Source organism: Poecilia mexicana, unplaced genomic scaffold (assembly GCF_051168715.1).
Source record: "Poecilia mexicana isolate PSO_F unplaced genomic scaffold, ASM5116871v1 scaffold_3, whole genome shotgun sequence".
Taxonomy (NCBI): domain Eukaryota; kingdom Metazoa; phylum Chordata; class Actinopteri; order Cyprinodontiformes; family Poeciliidae; genus Poecilia; species Poecilia mexicana.
Genome location: NW_028263372.1, coordinates 14,056,296 through 14,076,949, shown reverse-complemented (window position 1 = coordinate 14,076,949; position 20,654 = coordinate 14,056,296). Strand labels below are relative to the sequence as shown.

The 20,654-nt window shown below is 39.7% G+C and overlaps 3 protein-coding genes across 3 annotated transcripts in view; 1 reads left to right on the top strand and 2 right to left on the bottom strand.

Moving 5' to 3' along the window:
- The first annotated feature begins 19 nt into the window (after window positions 1-19).
- fsd2 (fibronectin type III and SPRY domain containing 2) lies at window positions 20-8,191 on the top strand. Its single transcript, XM_088004195.1, has 13 exons — window positions 20-277; window positions 511-795; window positions 1,067-1,162; window positions 1,814-2,047; window positions 2,195-2,217; window positions 2,406-2,527; window positions 2,908-3,072; window positions 3,227-3,361; window positions 4,327-4,480; window positions 5,033-5,166; window positions 6,261-6,393; window positions 6,493-6,669; window positions 7,798-8,191. Exons 2-13 carry the CDS (start codon window positions 544-546, stop codon window positions 8,045-8,047), a joined length of 1,875 nt encoding a protein of 624 aa, XP_087860321.1. The 5' UTR covers window positions 20-277; window positions 511-543; the 3' UTR covers window positions 8,048-8,191.
- Window positions 8,185-15,303, bottom strand: LOC106919689 (KH homology domain-containing protein 4-like). The gene is made up of 14 exons (XM_014990230.2): window positions 15,156-15,303; window positions 14,375-14,618; window positions 14,175-14,294; window positions 14,013-14,086; window positions 13,510-13,562; window positions 13,172-13,377; window positions 12,484-12,692; window positions 12,210-12,270; window positions 11,893-11,950; window positions 11,464-11,702; window positions 10,555-10,659; window positions 9,847-9,932; window positions 9,645-9,769; window positions 8,185-9,190 (listed from the first exon to the last, which is right to left on the bottom strand). Exons 1-14 carry the CDS (start codon window positions 15,182-15,184, stop codon window positions 9,060-9,062), a joined length of 1,740 nt encoding a protein of 579 aa, XP_014845716.2. The 5' UTR covers window positions 15,185-15,303; the 3' UTR covers window positions 8,185-9,059.
- Window positions 15,304-17,518: 2,215 nt separating this feature from the next.
- The window catches only part of pde8a (phosphodiesterase 8A), a 61,906-nt gene continuing 58,770 nt past the window's right edge, over window positions 17,519-20,654 (bottom strand). The window contains exon 22 of the mRNA XM_014990226.2: window positions 17,519-19,914. Within this exon, the coding sequence (XP_014845712.1) occupies window positions 19,808-19,914 (107 nt within the window). The 3' untranslated portion in view covers window positions 17,519-19,807. The remainder of the gene's footprint in view (window positions 19,915-20,654) is intronic.

Genomic DNA, 20,654 nt, shown 5'->3' with positions numbered 1-20,654 from the left:
AAATCAGCTGTTGGGGGATTTCCATCTTAAATTACCGGCTCAGATCATCCTGTTGATACCGAAAATAATCCTGTTATATTTTACAATATCAAGAAAACTTTTCTGTTCGCGTAATATAGATCGCATATTCTCTTTAAAAGAAACAAATCTGGCGTAGATATTTGAAATAGTTGTGACATATGAGCAGTGTGAGTTGCATCTATTTTTGTAACAGCCTCAGCTTTCGGGATTGGACCCCCTCACAAAGTTTGCTTCTCGGACACCAAAACAAGCCCGGGTCAGTTATTCAGAGAAGATTATTTTAGTGAATTATTGAGGTAATTCTTTTATTAATTGCTCAATATAACTCCTAGTTTAATTTATTTATCAGAAGCAAGTCACTAAAACACAATTGCAGATTTTAAAATTCTTATTTATTTATATTTACACATTTTTATAAACCTACACGCTTATATAATTTAGAAAAGGATGATCTGAATGAATCTATTCTTCAACCTGTGCATGTTGCAGACCCCTCTCCACTGTGCACAGTCAGTGCTCTCAATGGACCTGAATGACATCAGAGGGGGCAGGCTGGCTGTGATCTCAGAAGAGAGCGAGCAGCAGGACTTCAGCAGAGAGTCGAGCACCATGGAGGCATACAATGTTGTTCCAGAGCCTGGAGGAAGGACCTTCCAGAGGTTTTCAGTCAACACCAATGAGTCGCTGCGGTTCGAACCCTGTGAAGACAGCTGTCCGTCCCCCACTGGGGCAGAAGATGGACGTGATGATGTGTTTGAGAAGGGAGAATGTGAGGTGAGTGGCACTAACAGCACAACAGCATGTCATTTGTTAACTCATTCTTAATTTTGGGGGGGATTAATTTGCCTTTTAACCAGCTTTTCACAGATAATTGACAAAAAAAAAGTAGAAATAATGTTGATCAAAACTAATTGATGTCTAAATTTGTGGAAAACACAATAGTCTGTCATTTTATTCTCAGTTGCATGTCAATGAAAAACTACTATGCAATTTTTAAAAAATTTAATTAGGAAAGTGTTGGACCCTGAGTCTCACCTGCTTTCAGGGTGAGATCGCCTCCATCAGGAACCAGCTGCAGGGGAAGGTTGCTGAGATGGAGAACTTTGCTGGTCATTTGGAGGAAATCTTTCTCACTGTGGAGGTAAACCTATATTTCTGCGTGAAAGTTTCATGCAACAGACATCTCAAATGATTTAAAACAAAAACAAATTAGGGGAGCGAGAGCTTCATATGTTATTTCAATCCACACAGGTTTGAAATAACATGTGCTGTTGAAACATACACATGACCCTTTTATTATTATTGGGTTTGACTTTCCTTGGTAAGTTGCAAGTTAAAATGTCTTGGTAAGGGAAATGACTTGGTAGCATCTAAATTTCATTTCTAGACATTTAATTTGACTCACAATTTAAATACATTATTTCTGTTTGATTTGCTTTTTTTTTTTTTTACAAACTAAACAATGTACCACAGAATCTGTAATCTCAGTGTTATAGATTTTGAAGTAGGTGTTATTTAAGTTATTGCAACTGACTAAATATCTGCGAAATTACCCTTTACGTTTCTGACAAATTAGAGTCCAATTTCAGCAGTGTGCTGTTTCACGACTCACCCTTACTGGGTAAAAGTTTGCCAGGGAGCAATTTAAATATTCTAGTCTGCCTTGGAATTTGAAATGGCACATTTCTTGAAACCCTGGTCCATCCTCAGTGCACGTAGCAGCAGAACTGAACATGCAGATCAATGTTTCCAGTCTCCAAACTGCATCAGATCGCCTGAATGTTTTGTCCAGGAGAACTTCGGCCGCCAGGAGCAGCACTTGGAGCAGCACTACAACGACGTGCTGCAGACGTTGTCCCAGCGCTACGACGACAGGGAGACGGGACTGCAGGAGGAGAAGAAGAGCAAGTTGGAGTCCCTGTACAAGCAGCTGGTGGCCTGTGGGCAGGCGCTGGACACCTCGAAGGAGCTCATCGAGACGGCCCAGGAGGTTTACCGCTGCCAGGATGAGAGGCTTTTCCTAAAGGTAGCTCGACTTGGTTTACTTAGAGATTTTTTTTTTGGTTTTTCATACACAAAATAAAACACACCAGTTATGATATTTCAAAATGCAAATGTAAAAAAAAAAAAAAAAAATCCTGTTTGATAGATTTCTTTTGACTTTTGTTGACAGACAGTTATGCCCATCATTAAAAGGTAATTGCGAAGCTGCTCTGTGTGTGTGCATGTTGTGACAATAGCAGGGACTGCAGAGTGATTTGGGAGGACCTAGCATCGATATTTTAATGTTCATCCTAAGGTGTGATCCACATGGCATGATGCTTGAACATTCATCTTTGTTTTAAATCTCGTAATTTACCAGAATGACCTGTATGCTTCACTAGAGTCGAGGAGTTTGCCAAGGAGGACATCGACTTCTCGCTGTCGACGAGTCTTGAGTTCAGCACGCCGCTGGCCGACCTGTCAGACGTGAAAACCATGATGGACTCCATCAATGTTGTGCCAGGTCTGAATCATAAATGAATCACCTATTGAAGTAAATCACAAGGATATCGGAATAATGCACAACATAGGAAACTCTGTGATACAGAGATTGCCCAGACAATATACACATGCCATCAAGCATGCCCGTAGCTCCTGCATAAAAAATGATGCGTACCGATTGAAATGTACACCCTTACTAATATTTTTTGAAAGTCTTCCTTTGAAACAAGCCTGTAGGAATTCCCTGGCCTAATACTTGAACTTTCTTCTTGGCAAAAGTGGTACTGCTCATTTAAATTAACGTAAAGTTTACTAGATGAAGCTATTTTGACACGTGTGTTTTTTGGTTGGTGTCTCGATAACAACAGTGGACTGACTTGTGTATTTGCGTCACACAAACAGCTCCGTCTGCACCAGTGATCAACCCGCAGCTGCCCAACTCGGCCACCCAGACCTCCCTGCATGTGTGCTGGAGCTTATTCTCCGACGACACGGTGGAGTACTACGAGCTTTACTACCGACCGGTGCTGGAGGACACGCCGGCAGACAGTACCTGTGCACCGCAGGGTACACTGGATGATGACACCATTACAAATATAGTGTTGTGGAATTGTTGTTTATATATATATATATATATATATATATATATATATATATATATATATATATATATATTTCAGCAACAGTCCAACTAAATGGATGTGTTTTGTTTTTTTTCCAGAAAGCAAGGTAAAAGTGAAGGAGACCCATTGCACTGTGACAGACCTGCTCCACAATGCTCAATATGAGCTCTGGGTGACGGCTACCAACACAACAGGCATCAGCCCAGCGAGTGAGAAGGCCTTGTACATGACAGGTAATTTAGTGCCACACTGTTCTCACAACACTATCTATAGGTGTACCGAGAATCATTCACTGCCGCCGCTGCAAATTAGATTTATTGGCAAATTAAACAAAACTGTAATACCATGTGCTATTATAAGTGCTTTCTTCGAATTAGATAGAAAATGACACTTTCAATGAAAACGGCAGTCTCCAAATTACTCAACCAGTTCATGAAGAGAGTATTTAGCACTTAGTAGAGCAGCCTTTTGCTCTTCTGGCCTGCTGCAAATGGGATTTATAGCCAGGCACCAGCTTCTGGCAGCTTTCCTGAGGACTCTATGCCTGCTGCTCATACACAAGGGCCTCCAATACACTATTATTTCTGGATTTGTGTGCTGTACCTGCCTTTTTCAAATCCCCAACTCATGAGAGTTCAAGACATTCATTGTTCTTGCATTCTAATATTTACCAGAACATCTTGTCCTGAAACCAAGTCATAGTGGAGCAGGAGCTTCTTAAAAAAGGGAGATGAAATTTCAAATTAAAATTCATATTTATAACAACTGAAGGTAACATAGTTACTTGATTGTGCTACAAATGGCACTGTGTGTCTGGAAAATACATAATAGCGCCCCTTAAACTTTTCAAGATGATAATCTCTTCTCTGAATTTCTTGAACTTTGTCATATTTCTTACACTCAGTGAGACGTTGCCATGAATAAAGTGTTCAGTCTCATAAAAACAATCCAAATAATAAAAACCTCTCATTGTTGACATCAGTTGTGGCTGAGATCACATCTAGTTTTCTAATTTGTGCTCTGATAAAGAATTATATTCAGTTGGTCGAATAGTTTTGAGGATTTCTTAGTCTGTAAAAGCAAGATTGTTGCATTTGGATACTAGTTTTTTTTTTATTATTTTTTTTAGTATAACTTCAGTTGCAAGTACTCAAGAGGCTCGACACTATAAATGAAAGCACAAATCGTTTCTCCGTAGTGCCGTCGCCTCCTGCGATCAAGCAGAGGGAGTGCAGCAGCTGCCCAGAGGCTGCCCTGATCCGATGGGAGTCAGGAAACACCAACCCTGTAGACTCCTACATTGTGGAGCTCAGTGAGACGGGAACTGTGGGCGCAGAGAGCAACATTACCGAGTAAGAACCAAGCTATTAATACACCACCTCAGTCTTACTCAATGATTATGTAATGATTTCTTAAGAAAAATAGAAAAAAAATTGCTTAAGGTGTCAGAGGTTTGCAACATACTGCTCCCTGAGGTATTGGGACTCTTCATCTGCTTTGGTAGACACAAGGCCTGTTGTTGTATCGTCTTCATATAGAGCCAGGGTTGTGCATGCCTGGGATTTTTCCAGGTCCCTTGGTTATAGAGCTGCTGAATCAAGACGTTCTCTGTCCTAGAAAATCTATTCTTAGTTTCAGCTCCTGCAGCAGTGTTTGCTTCAGCTGGAAGTGTGTCCTCACACTTAGTCATTTCTTATTTTTCATCAGCTTGCTGCAAAAATACAAACTATTTAAAGCTCCAGATTACAACTCTGAATTTACTCGTTTGGTATTTTACAAAGGATGAGGTGTAGTAAATTTTACCTGGCTGTAAAAAGCAACTACTCGAAAAGTGACTTTTGATTTGAACTTGATTTAAGAAAGAAAAATTAGATATTTTTTTTCCCTTCATGTGTTGTGTCTAGGTCTATAGTAGCCGTGCCCACCTGTCAGTGTCTGATCCAGCTGCAGGCAGGGCGACAATACCTCATCTCTGTAAGAGCGGTCAACATTGGAGGTCCGAGTGACAGGAGTGATGCTATAACTATCTCCACAACTGGTAAAAACAAAAACAACATCCTTGCTTGCTGAAAATCTTTGAGTGGTTTTGACTAGTAGAGGACAGAATACTCTGAGCTATTTATTTACTGTATTAAAAAAAAAACATATATATATATATATATATATATATATATATATATATATATATATATATATATATATATATATATATATATGCTATTAACACCATGAACTACCAAACATCTTAACAAAAAAAAGTTAAGATGTTGCATTTAACATCATTGCATTTTTGTTTTTTTCATTTATGTGGTTTCTATTATTTATTTAAAGATTTTTCTCACTAATATTTTATAGATTCCAGCAGTACAGTTGAACCGTTTGCTATTTTGCATAGAAGGTTTGATCAACCCAGAGTATAAGCGAACCGAGCTGCTGCACAAGACCAACGCACCACTAGGGGGAAAAGAACCCTGAACTTCTCACACAGAATCACAGAAGAATTCAGACAGCATTGCTTCAATACACACGTTGCTTCTATTCAGTTTATCTATTGGACAAAACCTGTACAGTTACCTGGTAAAGCAATGGCAAACCAAACTGACTGTATGATAATGTGTTTTGTTGAATCTAGAAAGGTTTTCTGAATTAAAAGGTAATTTTTTTAATGGGCATTTTCTTCCTCTTGTCACTTTTAAATAGTTTATCCTAAGCCATATGGTGAAATGGCTTGGGGTAAACTATTCACTACACCCTTTTACCAGCGGAATGGGAAGCCACTATGATGAAGATAACACCTGAATAATATGCTTAATTGATCAGAAGTGTAAATCAGTTTGGCAAACAGAAAAAAATCTAAATTTGTTTAAAAAATTGTATCCATAAAATGTTTAGTGAGCTCAAGCCCAAGCAGATTCTGTCCATCTGCCATCAAGTTGCTATGTTAGGTTACATCTCAGTCTAGCACTCCATGAAATTAAACTCTATTGGATAGGCAGTGCTAAAACAAGGCACTTTAAAATAGATCTATTAGAAAACACAGTCAGTTATAATGGGCTTGGTTGGAAATGGAGCCTCAAGTTTGTAGATATTCTAACAAGAAATCCCTTGTGTTATTGTGTGGTGACTGAACAGGCACCTTCTTCTACCTCCTGGAGGACACCGCTCATCCCTGTCTCTCCATGTCAGAAGATGGCTTCACTATATTCTATGGAGATGAGGAGTTGCCCATAACTGCAATGGCTTTTGAGGACAACACTTTCACAAGGTAAAGTGTCCCAACAGCTGCTTAGTTCGACAAAGCGCCATTGAAACATCCAGCTGGACATTTAATTTTAAGTATATATGTGTGTGTGCTTATGTGCAGATGTGTAGCCATTTTGGGGGATCTGATTCCAGTGCGAGGCAGGCATTACTGGGAAGTCGAGGTCGACGATGAGACCGAGTTTCGTGTCGGAGTTGCATACGAAGACACGGAGAGGGACGGGTACCTTGGTGCCAACGGTAGCTCCTGGTGTATGAGACACATTCGCACCCCGTCCAGGTAAACGGTGCACAACTCCAGTGCGTCTCGTTACATCCACGGGAAAGTTAGGTCACCGATAGCATTTTGTTTAAATCAAGAAATGTTCTTAGTTTTGATGCACGTTTTCTGAATTGCTGTTTGGCTTAAGTCAAACATTTCCTTTGTTCTGGTATTCAAATAATTACACTTAGACTCAACTGCACAAGTCCTGGTGTTTGTCCTTTCTAACATTAGGTTAGCCCTCATGTTTTTCTCAAGAGAACTGGGTTTCCTCCTTGAACGGACGCGTCATAAAAGTTAAACCCAAAACAGTAGCAGGAACTTTCTGTAGACCGTTTAAGAATGCTGAGTCACGATGTTCATCATGTGCTTCTGAACCGACTAACTTGTGTGATTTTAGAAGTATTTTGGTCAGTTTTTGTTTGTCAAATTTATATTTCTCGTCCACAGATTTTTGTAGGGCATTACAATTTTTCCACCACTGTGCATACCAGGTGCTTTGGTGGAATGTTTAAGTGTAAAACCATTTAATAGTCTGCTCAGAAATGTATTCCTTACTTTTCTCTGGGCTCTTAATTTGCAATCCGATCAATTGTCGATGCATGGCAATTTTCCAACTGCAGCACAAGCAGAGGAAAATTAAACTGGCTCTCATTTTAACAGTACAAAAGCCAGAGCAGATTTGTTTTCATCCACCATCAGAATTAACGTGCTGATCCTCCTGGAGACCATTACTGCAGATCCTGGAAACTGGGCCAGGACTGTATTTTTAGCATTTAAAATTCCCTTTCCTAAGCAAAATACAAAAACGTGCATCAGCCCTGTGAAAGCCTGAGCTCAAAGGAACTACCATGAAATATCTTGTCATGCGTTTCTATAGCAACTGTATTTAATACAAGTCAGGGCGTTTGTCACATTTATCGAGTCATTCATATCAAGCTTCAAATGTGATTCCCCATTGCGGGCAGCATGTTCATTCTGCCTACGCAAACCTTTAAGTCACATTTCTTATTTTCTTTCATCGGCAGCCATTCGGGTATCAGTTGCTGGCTCGGTCTTGGGCTTTCCCAGAGGCAGGCGGCCAGCCACATGAGAAAGAAAACAGAACTCTTCCTTCTAATATCGCATTGTCCTCTTTACTTTTAGACATAAATACGAGTTCCTGCATAACGGCTGGAGTCCAGACTTGAGGATCACAGTGCATCCGGTGCGTATCGGAGTGGCTCTCGACTACGACAGGGGAACTCTGAGCTTCTTCAATGCTAATCTGGAGCAACATCTGCATACCTTCCACTGTCGCTTTCACAATTACGTCCACCCCTGTTTCAGCCTGGACAACCCAGGAGCGCTTACTGTACATAATGGCATACAAGCTCCTGACTACACCTTCATCTGACAGGAAGTCGGTGTTAGCGAGGTCATAAACAGAACTAATAATTAACCTCAGTTTTCATTATCGTGACATTAAATGTTACAACAAAAAATCATTTACAGTGTGAAAGTTCAAACAGAAACGCATCAATAAAAACAATATACTTTCTGAAGTTGTTTTATTATAGTATTCCATGGGAACAGGCATACACCATTTTCCAAGATGAGAAAAAGGTTTCACTGAAGTTTATATGTATTTAAACAATCTGCGATTGCAGCAAGGCCAGATGTCGACGCTCAAAATGGGACTTTATTAACAAAAGTTGTAGGGAAAAAAAAAACAAAAAAGAAAGTTTCTCTTTATTATACAGCTGTATTCACATGTTAGAGAAGTCCGCCCTGTGTACCTCCATACTTTGGGACGTGTGTAATGACTGGGATTTAATACCATTTGTTCTGTGTTAAAAGTTGATGAGGGCAACATTTAGTCAGATTAAAGTGAAAAAAGTTGAACTTTTTACAAAAGCTCAAATGACATTTGACTACAAGCACCTGGTTGTTGGCTTCTGTATTTACATCAGCTTAAACTAAAGAATATATCTAAACAAGCTTAACCTTACGTGTGCAAGAGCATCTGGAGACACAGACAACAAAAACCTAAACTCAAACATGGATGGACAAAGGAAATAAGAACCTCTGTTTACACTAGTAAAGCACTTTAAATTCACAAATTTAAAGTGTGTAAATTTACACACTTTAATCAATATAGCACATACTGTATGTTACCGTTTTAAACCCGTCAGGTTTAGGTTTATTTGTATGTATGGAAAGTTTTACCTGAATTTTGGTAAGAGCCAAAACAAAGTGAAAACCTGTTCTTTTTGGAAGGATAAAAAGATAAACCAAAGGAGGTAAAATGTATAAAAATGCTGGTATGGTTATTTCAGGGCAGACTTCTCCTTTCATTGTGTCGATATGATGAGAGTTAAAACTTTTGGTCTGTAAAAATTTCAGGGACAGTGGGGGGATGACAGACGTTATAGGTTTTCTGTCTTACTGCTGTGTGTCCTCTCATCCTCTTCATCTGAGGAATCTCCGCCGTAGGGCACGAGCCCAGAAGTATCAACGCTCACTTTAGTCTTCTTCACCGACACCTCTTCCTCAACACCTGAAATTACAAAAAAATGGAGAAAAACAGAGAGAGAAAAAAAAGGGGAAAGGTGGGAGACATCGGAGAGAAACAGGGGAGGGGGGGGTGAGAGAGAACAAAACCAAACGGAAACCCAGTGAGGAGCCCCACATAAGGCGTGGTTTTTGAGTTGGTTTGATCCAGAGCCGTGGGGGGGAGGGAAGATATCAAAATCAAACGGCAGCACAGCACACATCCATTACAGGCACGTCCGGGGGACACATGTTGAGAGAGAGAACAAGGGAAAGACAAAAAACATATACAAGAAGAGCACGTTAGTGAGTTCCAGCAGTGGTGCGCTTCAAACAGGTCTCCACTCCTCCCCCATTGATCCATGGGGGGAGATGCTACGACATGCAACACAGAACTCCACAGAAGTAAACGTCTGAGCTCTCAGGCTCTCTGAGTACGTCGGAAGAGAAGAAGCGCATACCCGTTGACGCGGGGGCGGCGGGGGGCAGGCTGGCCGGGGCTTCTGACGCGGCGGCGTCCCTCGGCCTCTTGCGCGTAACGGGGGGAGGAGCCACAAACGGCGATGGAGGTGGAGGCATCAATATCCTGAAGGGATACAAACGTCAACATCGTCCCAAAATCAACTTGAAGGAAACCTGAGAGAAAATCTGTAGAAATCCAACCTTTCTACAACTTTCTCCTCTCCTACGCTGGATGAAGGAAGGGTGGACTCCAGGTGAGCAGGACCCTCTGGAGAGCAGCTGGCAGGCTACAGAGGAAGTCATGCATCACTTTAGAAAGTGCAACTCATCGTGAAAAGATGTGAAAGCTTGAAATTATCTATATGCATTGTTTTTTTTCATTGATTCCTAAAAATTATGCTCATTCTTTAAGGTATGAATGAAACCAGGCCACCCTCGCACTCGGTGTTTGATAAACACAATGGTAGGAATTTGAAAAACGGCCCTTAAATTTTATGCAAATATTTTTGAATATTTATTGTAATTATGATCCAAGCAACAATAATTAAAAAAAATAAATAAAAATCACTATTTTGTTTATGAAGCAATAATTGCAAATGGTAACAAATATTGTTCCAAATCAAAAATGATCTATGATCAATTATTCTACTTCACTTGTATTTATGGAGTTTGCAAACAGAGTATGTTATCTGGAATGGCTGATTTTTTAAATAGTATATCAAGAAAGGTGTGATGTACAAAACAATTAAAAACAACAACAACAAAAAATGTATGAGACTATGTAGCAACTTCAAGTGAAACGGCATCGAGTTTCCAGATGTGAAACTTCAGAAATCCTCATGAAACCCAAACTGATCCAAAACTTGAGCACGAACCAGAATGAGCTTTAACCGATAACCTCCAGCTAACCTGTTCGTCCTTAGCCCCCTCCTGGAAGTGATCTTTGGGACTTCCTGAGTCAGGGGGGGTGTTTAAAGATCCTCCAGGCTCCACTGTCTCACTGCTGCCCGGATCCTTAAGCAGAGCACAACCAACATATGTACACTGCTGTGTGTGTTCAAAGCCTTGTAACACACACAGCCTGCAGCCCCTCACAGCCGCAGATCGGGTCAACTTATCCATGGTTTTATACGTTTCGTTTTTATTCGGATGAAGTGCATTTCGATCTGAAACTGGAATCTCGTTTTGAGTAATTAAAATGGATTCATGATAGAAATGATATATAGGACGTCAAGGGTTAATTTCTCTTAATTTTGATGATTATTGATTACAGCCAAAAAAATGAAAATGTCTATATCATCAAATAAATACCCTTACCAATCTTTAGATGCAGGACGTAAAGTTATTACCATATCATGGCCTACATATTCGTAGGAAAGGCTGCTGCTGCTCATTGCGCCACAAGTTGCACAAACATAGAAAACTACAAAAATGCCGACCGTCATTTAGGCTGACGTACATGGAGATACTTTTGAGCGAGCCAACAATCCTGCTATCAAAATCCATTTTAACCGATTGCAATTTACAGAGAAAATTGATGTTGGCGTTGTATTACTAGCTGTAGGCTGTAATCTTCCACATTAACAGAAATAAAGGCTTGGAATATAAACGCCGAATGTAATTCGTCTATATTATGTGGAAGATGCGCTTTTTGAACTGAATTACTAAACAAAATTAATAATCACGTTCCAATTTCCGGCAATGCAAATGCGTAGATATGTAGGGATCTGGTAAAACGTACATAAGAAAACTGATGTGACCGAAACGTAAACACTGGGGAAAAACTAGACATAAAAGATGTCGATGTGTGGCAGTTACCTGGACAAGAAAGGGATGTGGTTTCCTAGGACACACTGGATACTGAATCATTGCCTGAGAAGATGGAGATGGGGTTGTCGACAGGTTAGATTGACTTGGGGCGCCATTTGCATTACTCCAGTAACCACCGGCTCCTGGATACGCTGCATAGCCGCCAGCATACCCATTTGCTGGGTAGTTATACCAGGACCCCTGGCTAGAGTAACTGCTATTAGTTGGAAATCCATGTGCTGCGTATGCTGAAATGAAATTGTAGAATGTTAATTTTGAAGTAAATGGAGTATGGCTTACCAACTCAACTTATTGCTCAACCACTAATGATGCCAAGGGAATATTCTCTAATCACAAGAACAATGCAGCCAACCAGTATCTGATATTGGATAAACTTGTTGGAATCTGCCCAGTAGCAGCAATAATAATAATACTTACGCTGTGTTGCGCCTGTGGCTGTGTACACTGACACCATTTGGGCATGTTCAGCTCTCACCTAATGAATAAAGGATGGAAAAATAAAAAATAACTCAAGAGCGACAAGTTTCACAGAGACGGTACTAATCTGTTGTCAGTAATGAGTCTGTGGGTAGGTGCAGAGCACACAAGGTCTAAGACTCGAGATCAGGCGGTTCACACTACCACATTGATTTTGGAGGTGGGTATCAGTGGAAACTATACGCTTCAGTAGTTTCACCTTCTTGTACCTCCGAATATATTCTCCAATTGTCTACATGGTGACATGGTCAACTTACAGTTTCAAGCAGACTCTCTGTGAGTTTCTTAGCAGACTCTAATCCGGCTGCATTCGGGTGGCTGCGACACACAAAAGAGCTTTGTTGGACTAGAACGAAGCAGACTCAATAAGGGACTCGCAGACAGCAAAACAAAAAGACATTTTATGACTTCGGTGCAAGCAGCTGCTCACTGCCTTAACCGAAACCAGACGACGTTGATTACAATTTGTTCCATTTAAAGAGGGAAATCCTTCACGCTACACCTAAAAGGTTTTATGGGAAGTGAACATACCTGATGTAGACATAAAGAGGCTCAAACGACTCTCGTTTGGATGCCTGTTCGATGTAACCGGACCCTTTCCCCCTGAGGAAGACTCGAGCCCCCGTCTCGGTCTGGATGTGACTCAGGTACGAACCGGCTGGACCCTCGACCTTTTCCTTCACGTTGAACGAGGGCAACGCCTGGTCCAGGCCCACAAAGATTTTAGTGTGCACAAAACTCTGGGGGACATTGAAAGAATAAACAGTGTCAATAATTATGTCCAGTTACATTAGCTAAATATTTTTTTCCATACATTTAAGAGGCTTTGTAAGCAAATGCAGCTATCCAAGGTTTTTCCACTCCAAGCCAAGGATATTCTCTCTGCTGGTTGATTTTGGAGGCGAGTTTCAGTGAAGGCAACAAACTCCATTTGCCTCACTTTCTTTACCTCCGTTAAAAGGTCTGCTTGAGTCTAGAAAAATTAGCTAGAAATACATCTTGCACCGAGTGCAATAATGGCTTTTGATTGTTTATCATTTTAGATTTTTTTTTCTTGTTCACTGGTCTAAAAGATGTTTTATCTTGTGATCTGTACATTTTGCATCGACATAACAGTGTGAAAACATAAAAACACAAGCAAGAGTGTGTTAACTCTGGGTATTTAACCAGAGGGAAGCCTTGTTGTTTGAACCACAACAGAAATATGAGGTATACCCACCCCTGTATGAGGAGCTGCTGGTCGATGTCCCTGGCCCGGCACAGAGTTTGCGTTGGGCAAACGTGGCACAGGAGTGGGAATGACGGGCCGAGGAGGCTGAGGGTAAAGAGTGAGTGGTGGGATCACAGGGACCTGCTGTCCTCCAGACGCTGCTGAGGCTCTTATCACATCCTCAGAAATGATCTCCTTTATTCTCATCACAGCTTCTGATATCCCACAGGAAAAAGAACAAAAAATGTGAGAGATGGAAAAAACAAAAACTGACAGGTGCCTTGTGAATCTTTCAAAAAACAATATCAAATTTGCTCATTGAAAATAATAATAATAATCCTACTTACTATTGACTTGCTCTTGTGTTTTTGCCTGAACATGTAAATACAAAGGTCTTTGTCTAAAAGAAATTAGATCACAAATGTTAGGGAAACATTTGCACTAAACTAAATGCACTAATTTGCACTAAATGTGAACAAAATAAACATTTTTCACTGAAACAAAAAAATTAAACACCTGACATCTAGTAAGATATTACAAAAGTTTTGGAGATGTATTGCATAAAAATCTCAATTGTTTGGAAAAAAAGACTGCATGACAAACTATGACAATACAGTAAAGTTAAAGTTCAAATACAGCATGTATTTCCTACAATATCTGATACATAAATCAAATTATTAATGTCCCAGGTGTCATTTCTTGTTTCACTCTCTCAAAACTTCCACTCTGCTTAAAAATATTATCCCATCACAATTTTTTATTTTATTTTATTTTTTTTAAAGAAATCGTTAACATCAGAAGTTTGAAGAACTAGTCATGGAAAATAAAACAAATTCCCTGTGCAACATACCCTCCCGCTCCTTTTTCAATCTCAGGCATGTAAAGACCTTTAGTTGAGACAACGGCTCCACTAAATAACCTGATCTGAAAAGCAGAATAAGAAATTAAATGTTACAAATATATATACATAAAAAAGTTTGGTTTTTGTGTTTAATGCCAGTTTTCCACTTACCTCCTCTTGTGTTTTTCCTTTAGTAAGAAGTTCTCTGCAGTTTAGCGGTACGTCATTTATGTCGACCTCTGTGACCACCAATTCTTCTGCAGGGGTTGGAACAGGGATACTTGGGGGTTTCTTAATAAAACGAAGTAAAGTATTAGTATTGCAAAAACAGAAAAAGACTTCCTTCCAGATTTTTTTTTTTAATTATGCACCTTTGGAAGTAATGGTGGAGGAGTTAAAAGTTTTCCCTTTGCCATCAACATGGCATTTATTTTAGCAGCCATGGCTGCTGCTTTCTCAACTCCCCCTGTTGGCGTTTCTTCTGCCTCTGGTGGCTGAGAGCCGACAACCCCAGGGAAGGCGACGGGGAGCGTGGCATTGCCAATACTCTTCTGTTGCTGCACATCCACACTCTTTTTAGGTTGTGCTGGTTGATCCCAGCGACTTGTTAGGCAGCTGAAAAAACAAACATACAGACACAAAAAGAAGATACTTCATACAATGCAGAGTTAAGCTCACGTTGCTGTTTTCACCATCCCTTGCTCCTATCTCTAATGTAGTTAGGCAATGCTATTTTACATTAAGACAGTTTATAACATTTGACCAAATGTGCATCTCTCAGCAATAAATAATTTCCTTACCTTTCGAAATATAAAACAAACCAGCAATTTAGCATTCCACAGACGCTGAAGCTAATCTTGAGTTAGCTAACACCGATTTACGATTCTAGTTTAAACTGTTTAAACCTCCAATAGACCAACAATAAATTTATATAGTAGCAAGTAGAATTAATCCTAAGACATCGGTTATAAGCGTAAGATTTCAGTCAAAATAAATTACACTAATACTCCCTGAGCCAACTTTTACTACTAGGCCAAGAAGCTATTAGGCAGCTAACGCGGCAGCTAGCGTTAGCGTAGCAGGACATGGCTAACACGGCCTCGGCTTGTGAGCTCGTTCCTCGAGTTATCTCCAAAATAAGGGAATACTCACGGCGTTTGTCCTGTCATTCCCGAAGACATAGCACGACCCCGGAAAATATAAATGTTTTTAAAATGTCTCTAATTTAGATAATGTTGAACGACCGCAGCCATCAGTCCGATGTCGCCGAGTGTTTCCTCTGACGACTTTGTCGCAAAGTCTGATCTGACGGAAGTTGGGCTGTTTTTATGTTACGTAACGTCAGTCTGGAACAATCTGCGCGCCACTGTACACACAGAGGTAAGATCGATGAGTCGACAGACAGAGCTGTACGGGGCACCAAATGTAACACAGTGAACCAGGTTAAACTTATTCCGCCTTTCACAGCAAAACTTATTTGTACAGCTTAGGTCATTGGAAAGATAAGAAGTCTCATAAAAGCACATATTTAATTTATCATAATGAAAACAACGTTTTGTTTTTCTGTACTGCTGAAAAATGCCACCTCCTTTAAATCTCTTTTAATGTGTCTAGTTGGAAAAGAAAGAAATCAGTTTTAATCAAAATAAGAATTGAAGGGTTAGATGTCAAAGGGAAAAAAATGCTATGGCCCAGGAGACGCCTGATCTGTGCATTTATATTCAAATTCAAAAAGTTTTGTTGAAGAAAAAGTTTGTATTGATGCACCTTTATATTCTTCACTTCATATAATAGATGTTTAGCCTTTCTGTGTTTGGAAGAAGTCTTTAATATAGCAAGAAACATTTTCACTTTGAGCATATTTTATGATAATCAAGAATGAAACCAGAATGCTTATTTTTCCTCTTTCCATATGAAAAAGGTAAGTATCTGGGGGGAAAAGGACTCCAGTCACTTTGATCTGATCAGGATCTTTGAGCATGGTGAGACTCCTTCATACCTCTATTAAAATACTGTCATTGAATTATTGCAAAAAAAAAAAAAAAATCAAGTAATTTGGTTCTAGTTGCAATATGACTCAAAAAGTCATTTAGGAGTGGACAGTGTATTTTTTTTCCATCTTGTGCCAACAGCCAATGTTGTGGTTGACCAACACCGTCCCGTCTGTCTTTGTTGGTGCTGTCTCTCCTCACGTCTCCTCACCTCCAACTGGTTGAGGCAGATGGCTGTCCTCTGAGCCCGGTCACGCCAAAGATTTCTTCCTATTAAAAAGAAACATTTTCTTTCCAGCCTGGATGTCATTGTTGGGTCTATTCATGTTGCTTTGCAAAAAAAAAAAAAAAAAAAAAACAAAGAAAAAAAAGATTTTAGCAGTAAGTATGAACATCAGTGTTACTTTAAACCTAATTTGGATTTTTTTTCTCCAAAAATTATGCCGTCTACTTTAAAGATGCAGCATTCTTGAATCACATGTAGCACGATTAAATGGAAGATAAAGTTATCCTTACTGTTGATGTCAAATTACATGTGAAAAGTTTTTATGTTCTTTACACGATAACACCAGAATTTACTTATTCTTTAAAATGCCAAGGAGCAAACCACTTTAGATGTAATATTTCGAGTTGGAGTTTGCTAAACTTAAAGTAACACTCATTTTCCTTTGTGTAGCAGATATTAACTACACTCCATGTCTGCGCAGGGCTAAAATATTTGTAGAACTGAATGCAAATATCAAGTTCATTTATGGTATCGCAAAGTCATTCAGATTTAATGTCACATTACAACCACAAATCTTGACGTGCGTACTTTGAAAATATGAACCAACTAAAATTCTCTTTTATAGATATAAATCCAAAAGGTGTGTCTTACCTTTGACAGGATACATAATCTTTACACACTTTACTTATTCCTCTACTATGGAAGAGCAACAAAAAGAAAGCCACAAGGAGTTGTGCTGCCACAAGACATGCGACAAACATTTAGAAGAAGGTTAAAACTTGGTGATGGCTGCATAATCATTCCCTGGAGCTAACGAAAGAAAACCTCTGACTTGACACTTGGGCTGGACCCGAACATAAAGTTAGCCACAAGAATGATTCAGAAAAAGTCCAGATGCTCTTCATGCAATGTGACTAGAGTTTGAGCTAGTTTGCGGAAAAGAAAGGACACAAATTTTAGTCTCTAGATGTCCACCGTGGGTAGACCCCACCCAAAAACTCTTTACATCTGCAGCGTAACGTGGTTGTTAAAAAGTATTCATTCTGGGTTGCTAAACCCAAATGCAACCTTTCTCAAAATTTTATGTTAAAAAAAAAAAAATTAGAAAACCATGCATCCTTTTCCTTCCACTTTGTAATCGCGTGCCAATTTGTGCTGGGCTGTCACATAAAGCCACGACGAGATACATTAAAGATCAAGTTTGTAACATGGCAAAACATAAAAACCCTTAAAGGCCATGAAAACTTTCACAATATGTGAGAAAGAACAGATGCCAGAGACAAAAAAAAAAAAAACTGTTGCAGGAAAAACACTGCAAGGATATAGTTGACATTTTATTTTTCATTGAATAGATTCTATTTCCCCCCCCCCCCCCCCGTGCCTTCAGAACAAAACGTGAATCAGAAGGAACAAACAAATCCCCTGATTAAGTGTACAATTCTGTCATAAGAGAGAAACAAAATTAATTGTGGTTAATGCATCTCATTAACCAGTAGTTGCTTAGCTGTTATGGCATTTATATACTGTTTAAAGAGGAAATCTTCTCAAGAAGCATCGATCTTTTAACATAGATATTAGTATCCTAATCTGAATCCAACTTTGAACAAAAAAAACAAAACAAAACAAAAAAAAAACAAAACAATGTTACCCGGGTCTGTGCATAAGGGTGTTGGACGATTGGCCAAATATAGAGTGATGTTTTGATCAAAAGAAAAGACAAGAAAAAAAAAAAAAATCTATGCAAGCTGGCCTCCAGGAGACTGCTTTAAAGACAGTGATAGACAACTCTGCGATCCACATCCTGCTTTACCGTTCGGCTCTCTATACGCATGTCTGTGTGGCTTTCTCCTTCACAGGTGTTCAGATAGCTATTATGGTTGATCTCATCTGCTGCAAATCCAGTGTAAAATTCATTGTCTATAAAAATATTGAGATTTACTTGAAGGTAACCTTCTGACGGTGTTATAAGAAAAAACTCCAGATGTCCATTGCAGTTGCACAGTGGGATGTACTGTATAAATATTGTACAAAATAAGGCAGTCTTTTTTTTTCTTCTTCTTCTTCTTCAGTAGGACAAACCAGATACAAAAAATTTCTGGGAGGACAAAAAAAAAAAGAAAAAAAAAAAAAAAAGAAAAAATATTGTTCAAGTCCAAAACGATTTTCACATATTTCTGCTGCTGTTGTCAAATGTCAAGCGGTTTTACAGCATCAAACCAAGAGTATGGGATTGCTGTAACAATGAACACACCCGCGCACTCACACACCAGCGACCAAAAAGAAGAAGAAAAAAAAACAAATAAAAACAAAACAAACAAAAAATTAAAAAAAATTTGAAAACCAAACTCCCACACGCGTTCACACAAGCAGACGATCTCCTGATGATCAACAGAAAAACAGCTTATTCTCCAACGCAACATCCCGTTCCTGGACAAATCACTGAGACGTAGACACTTCTAATGTTGTATACAGTGCAATACAAAAGGGTTCATTCGTTTATTCAAACTGGTACTGTACTCTTGATAAGAAAACAAAAAAAAATGTTTAATAAGGTCGCATGAATAATAATAATTGTAAATTTTTGAGCGTTGTAGTAGTAGTAGTACTCGTCTTTAATAGCTTTGGCTTTTCTTTTTTTTTTAATTCTAAACTCATTCTGCTCTTACACATTTACTAATTTGTTTGTGAATTTTATTATAGAAAAACATGGAAATTTAAGAAAAATATTAGCACACTAAATAACCTGTAATTAGATACCTATATTGAGTTTTTCTCTTCTTTATGTTGTTGTCTCTCAGCAGTGGGCCTGGGACAAAGGTCCACCCCTGACCCATGAAGGAAGCGTCCGCTCTCATTTCTGTTATGACAGCCGTGTGTCAACTTTGTGTTTCTGAAGGACATGTGGAAATATTGCCTGAAAAACAAAAACAAACAAACAAACAAAAAAAATAATAAAATAAAATAAGCGGTGGAGTGTACTTTCATGACGTGGCCTCCGATGGTTTCTAGGAGCGGCTCTGCCTCACTGCGAGCGCAGGAGCTAGAGGTTGAAGAAGTGATTACATGGCCTTAAATGGACTAGACAGTTTTTGTTTTTTTTAGATGCTAACAGCAACTTCACAGGCAGGCAGGAGTGCCTACGCGGTAGTCAGAGGATGGATGCTTTGCCACAGAGACCGGTGAGGACCCAACCCCTCCTCCCCCCCCCAAAAGCCTCCCCTCCTCCGTCCTTCTTTCAGTCGTGCCAACAGCGACACTGCGAATGCCTATGAGGCACGAGAAGTTCATGAGGATGCTGGATGTCCGTATCCGACGGTTACAGTTCCCATCCGACGGGCCTGTGAGAAGCCAGCAGCACTTCGGCAGTGTCAGGAAGTCCCTCTGTGCGTTTTTCTGCTGTGGACGGACATGTGGGGCGCTCGGCGTGCTACAGAAGCAGGAGAGTGAAGGCGAGGAGTCCCTGTGCGGCTGGGCTGGGCTGGGCTGACAGGGTGGGTGGGGAGAGAGACGCCCCAGCAGGAAAGAAGAAGGTTCTGCACCCGGGGTTTTCGGGGCGGTGCCAGGGTCCGAACGCTGCGAGCGAGCGGCTACTCCGGAGGCGGTCGCAGGGTGTGCAGCTTTCGATCGTCAAGGCCTTTCCAGTACTTGAAGTTGTTGTCCAGGTGCTGCATAAGATTGGGGAGGTCCGCAAAAGCTGGAAAGGAGAGAGGGGAGGCGGCGTGAGTGAAAAAACACAAACATCACCCTTACCTTCTGTCTCCTGAGACATGCAGCAAAATCCTTATTAGTATTATTTTTTTACACAAACCTCAGTGTGTTTTATAATCCAATTTTAAAAATCAAACTATCATAAGAAAAGCTGTTAGTTTTTCAATCCAAGACGCATTTGATTCAAACCTGGCAGACAGATCAGCTGTGTAGCATATAATGCTGCATTTACACACAAAAAGAAATTACTGGAATGGAATCAGTCCACAGGGTTGTTAGGAAGTTTAAGAGCTTTTCTTATGCGTCTCTCCGGGACAAGTAAAATTTTGGAAAATAGTGGCAGCTATGAGATTAAAATCGCAACGCTGCTATAATTGAAATATCTAATTATACGCAATTATCTCACATATGATGGCAAAAAGCAAGTGTCCTCACTGTGACACCAAGCATATGTACAGAACAACATAAACCATCTAGTATCTCACATTGCTTTGATACATTAAAGTGAAATGAAACAACACATAGCTAATTTTTGGACAGAAAAAGTATTCAGTACGTAAGCTTCACCTGTAAACACATCTTAGAAATAGATGCACGTATTGTTAATCGTCTCTGATCGGTGTTTGGGAAGGCCAAATGTAAAAAAAAGAAGAAAAAAAAAAGCTGGATTTGTTTCCCCGTCATAACATATTTGGTCTATAAATCCTTCAATCTACAGCAAATGCT

Bases quoted from the DNA above. Each gene is read 5' to 3' on its own strand.
- LOC106919689 (XM_014990230.2), bottom strand. From the start codon at position 15,184: ATGTCTTCGGGAATGACAGGACAAACGCC. The intron at 13,378-13,509 runs GTAAGTAGGATT...GTGGGATATCAG, and splicing joins AACACAAGAGCAAGTCAATA to AAGCTGTGATGAGAATAAAG. The intron at 12,693-13,171 runs GTGGGTATACCT...AATGTCCCCCAG, and splicing joins CAGCAGCTCCTCATACAGGG to AGTTTTGTGCACACTAAAAT.
- fsd2 (XM_088004195.1), top strand. From the start codon at position 544: ATGGACCTGAATGACATCAGAGGGGGCAGGCTGGCTGTGATCTCAGAA. The intron at 2,528-2,907 runs GTCTGAATCATA...TCACACAAACAG, and splicing joins CTCCATCAATGTTGTGCCAG to CTCCGTCTGCACCAGTGATC. The intron at 3,073-3,226 runs GTACACTGGATG...TTTTTTTTCCAG, and splicing joins CAGTACCTGTGCACCGCAGG to AAAGCAAGGTAAAAGTGAAG.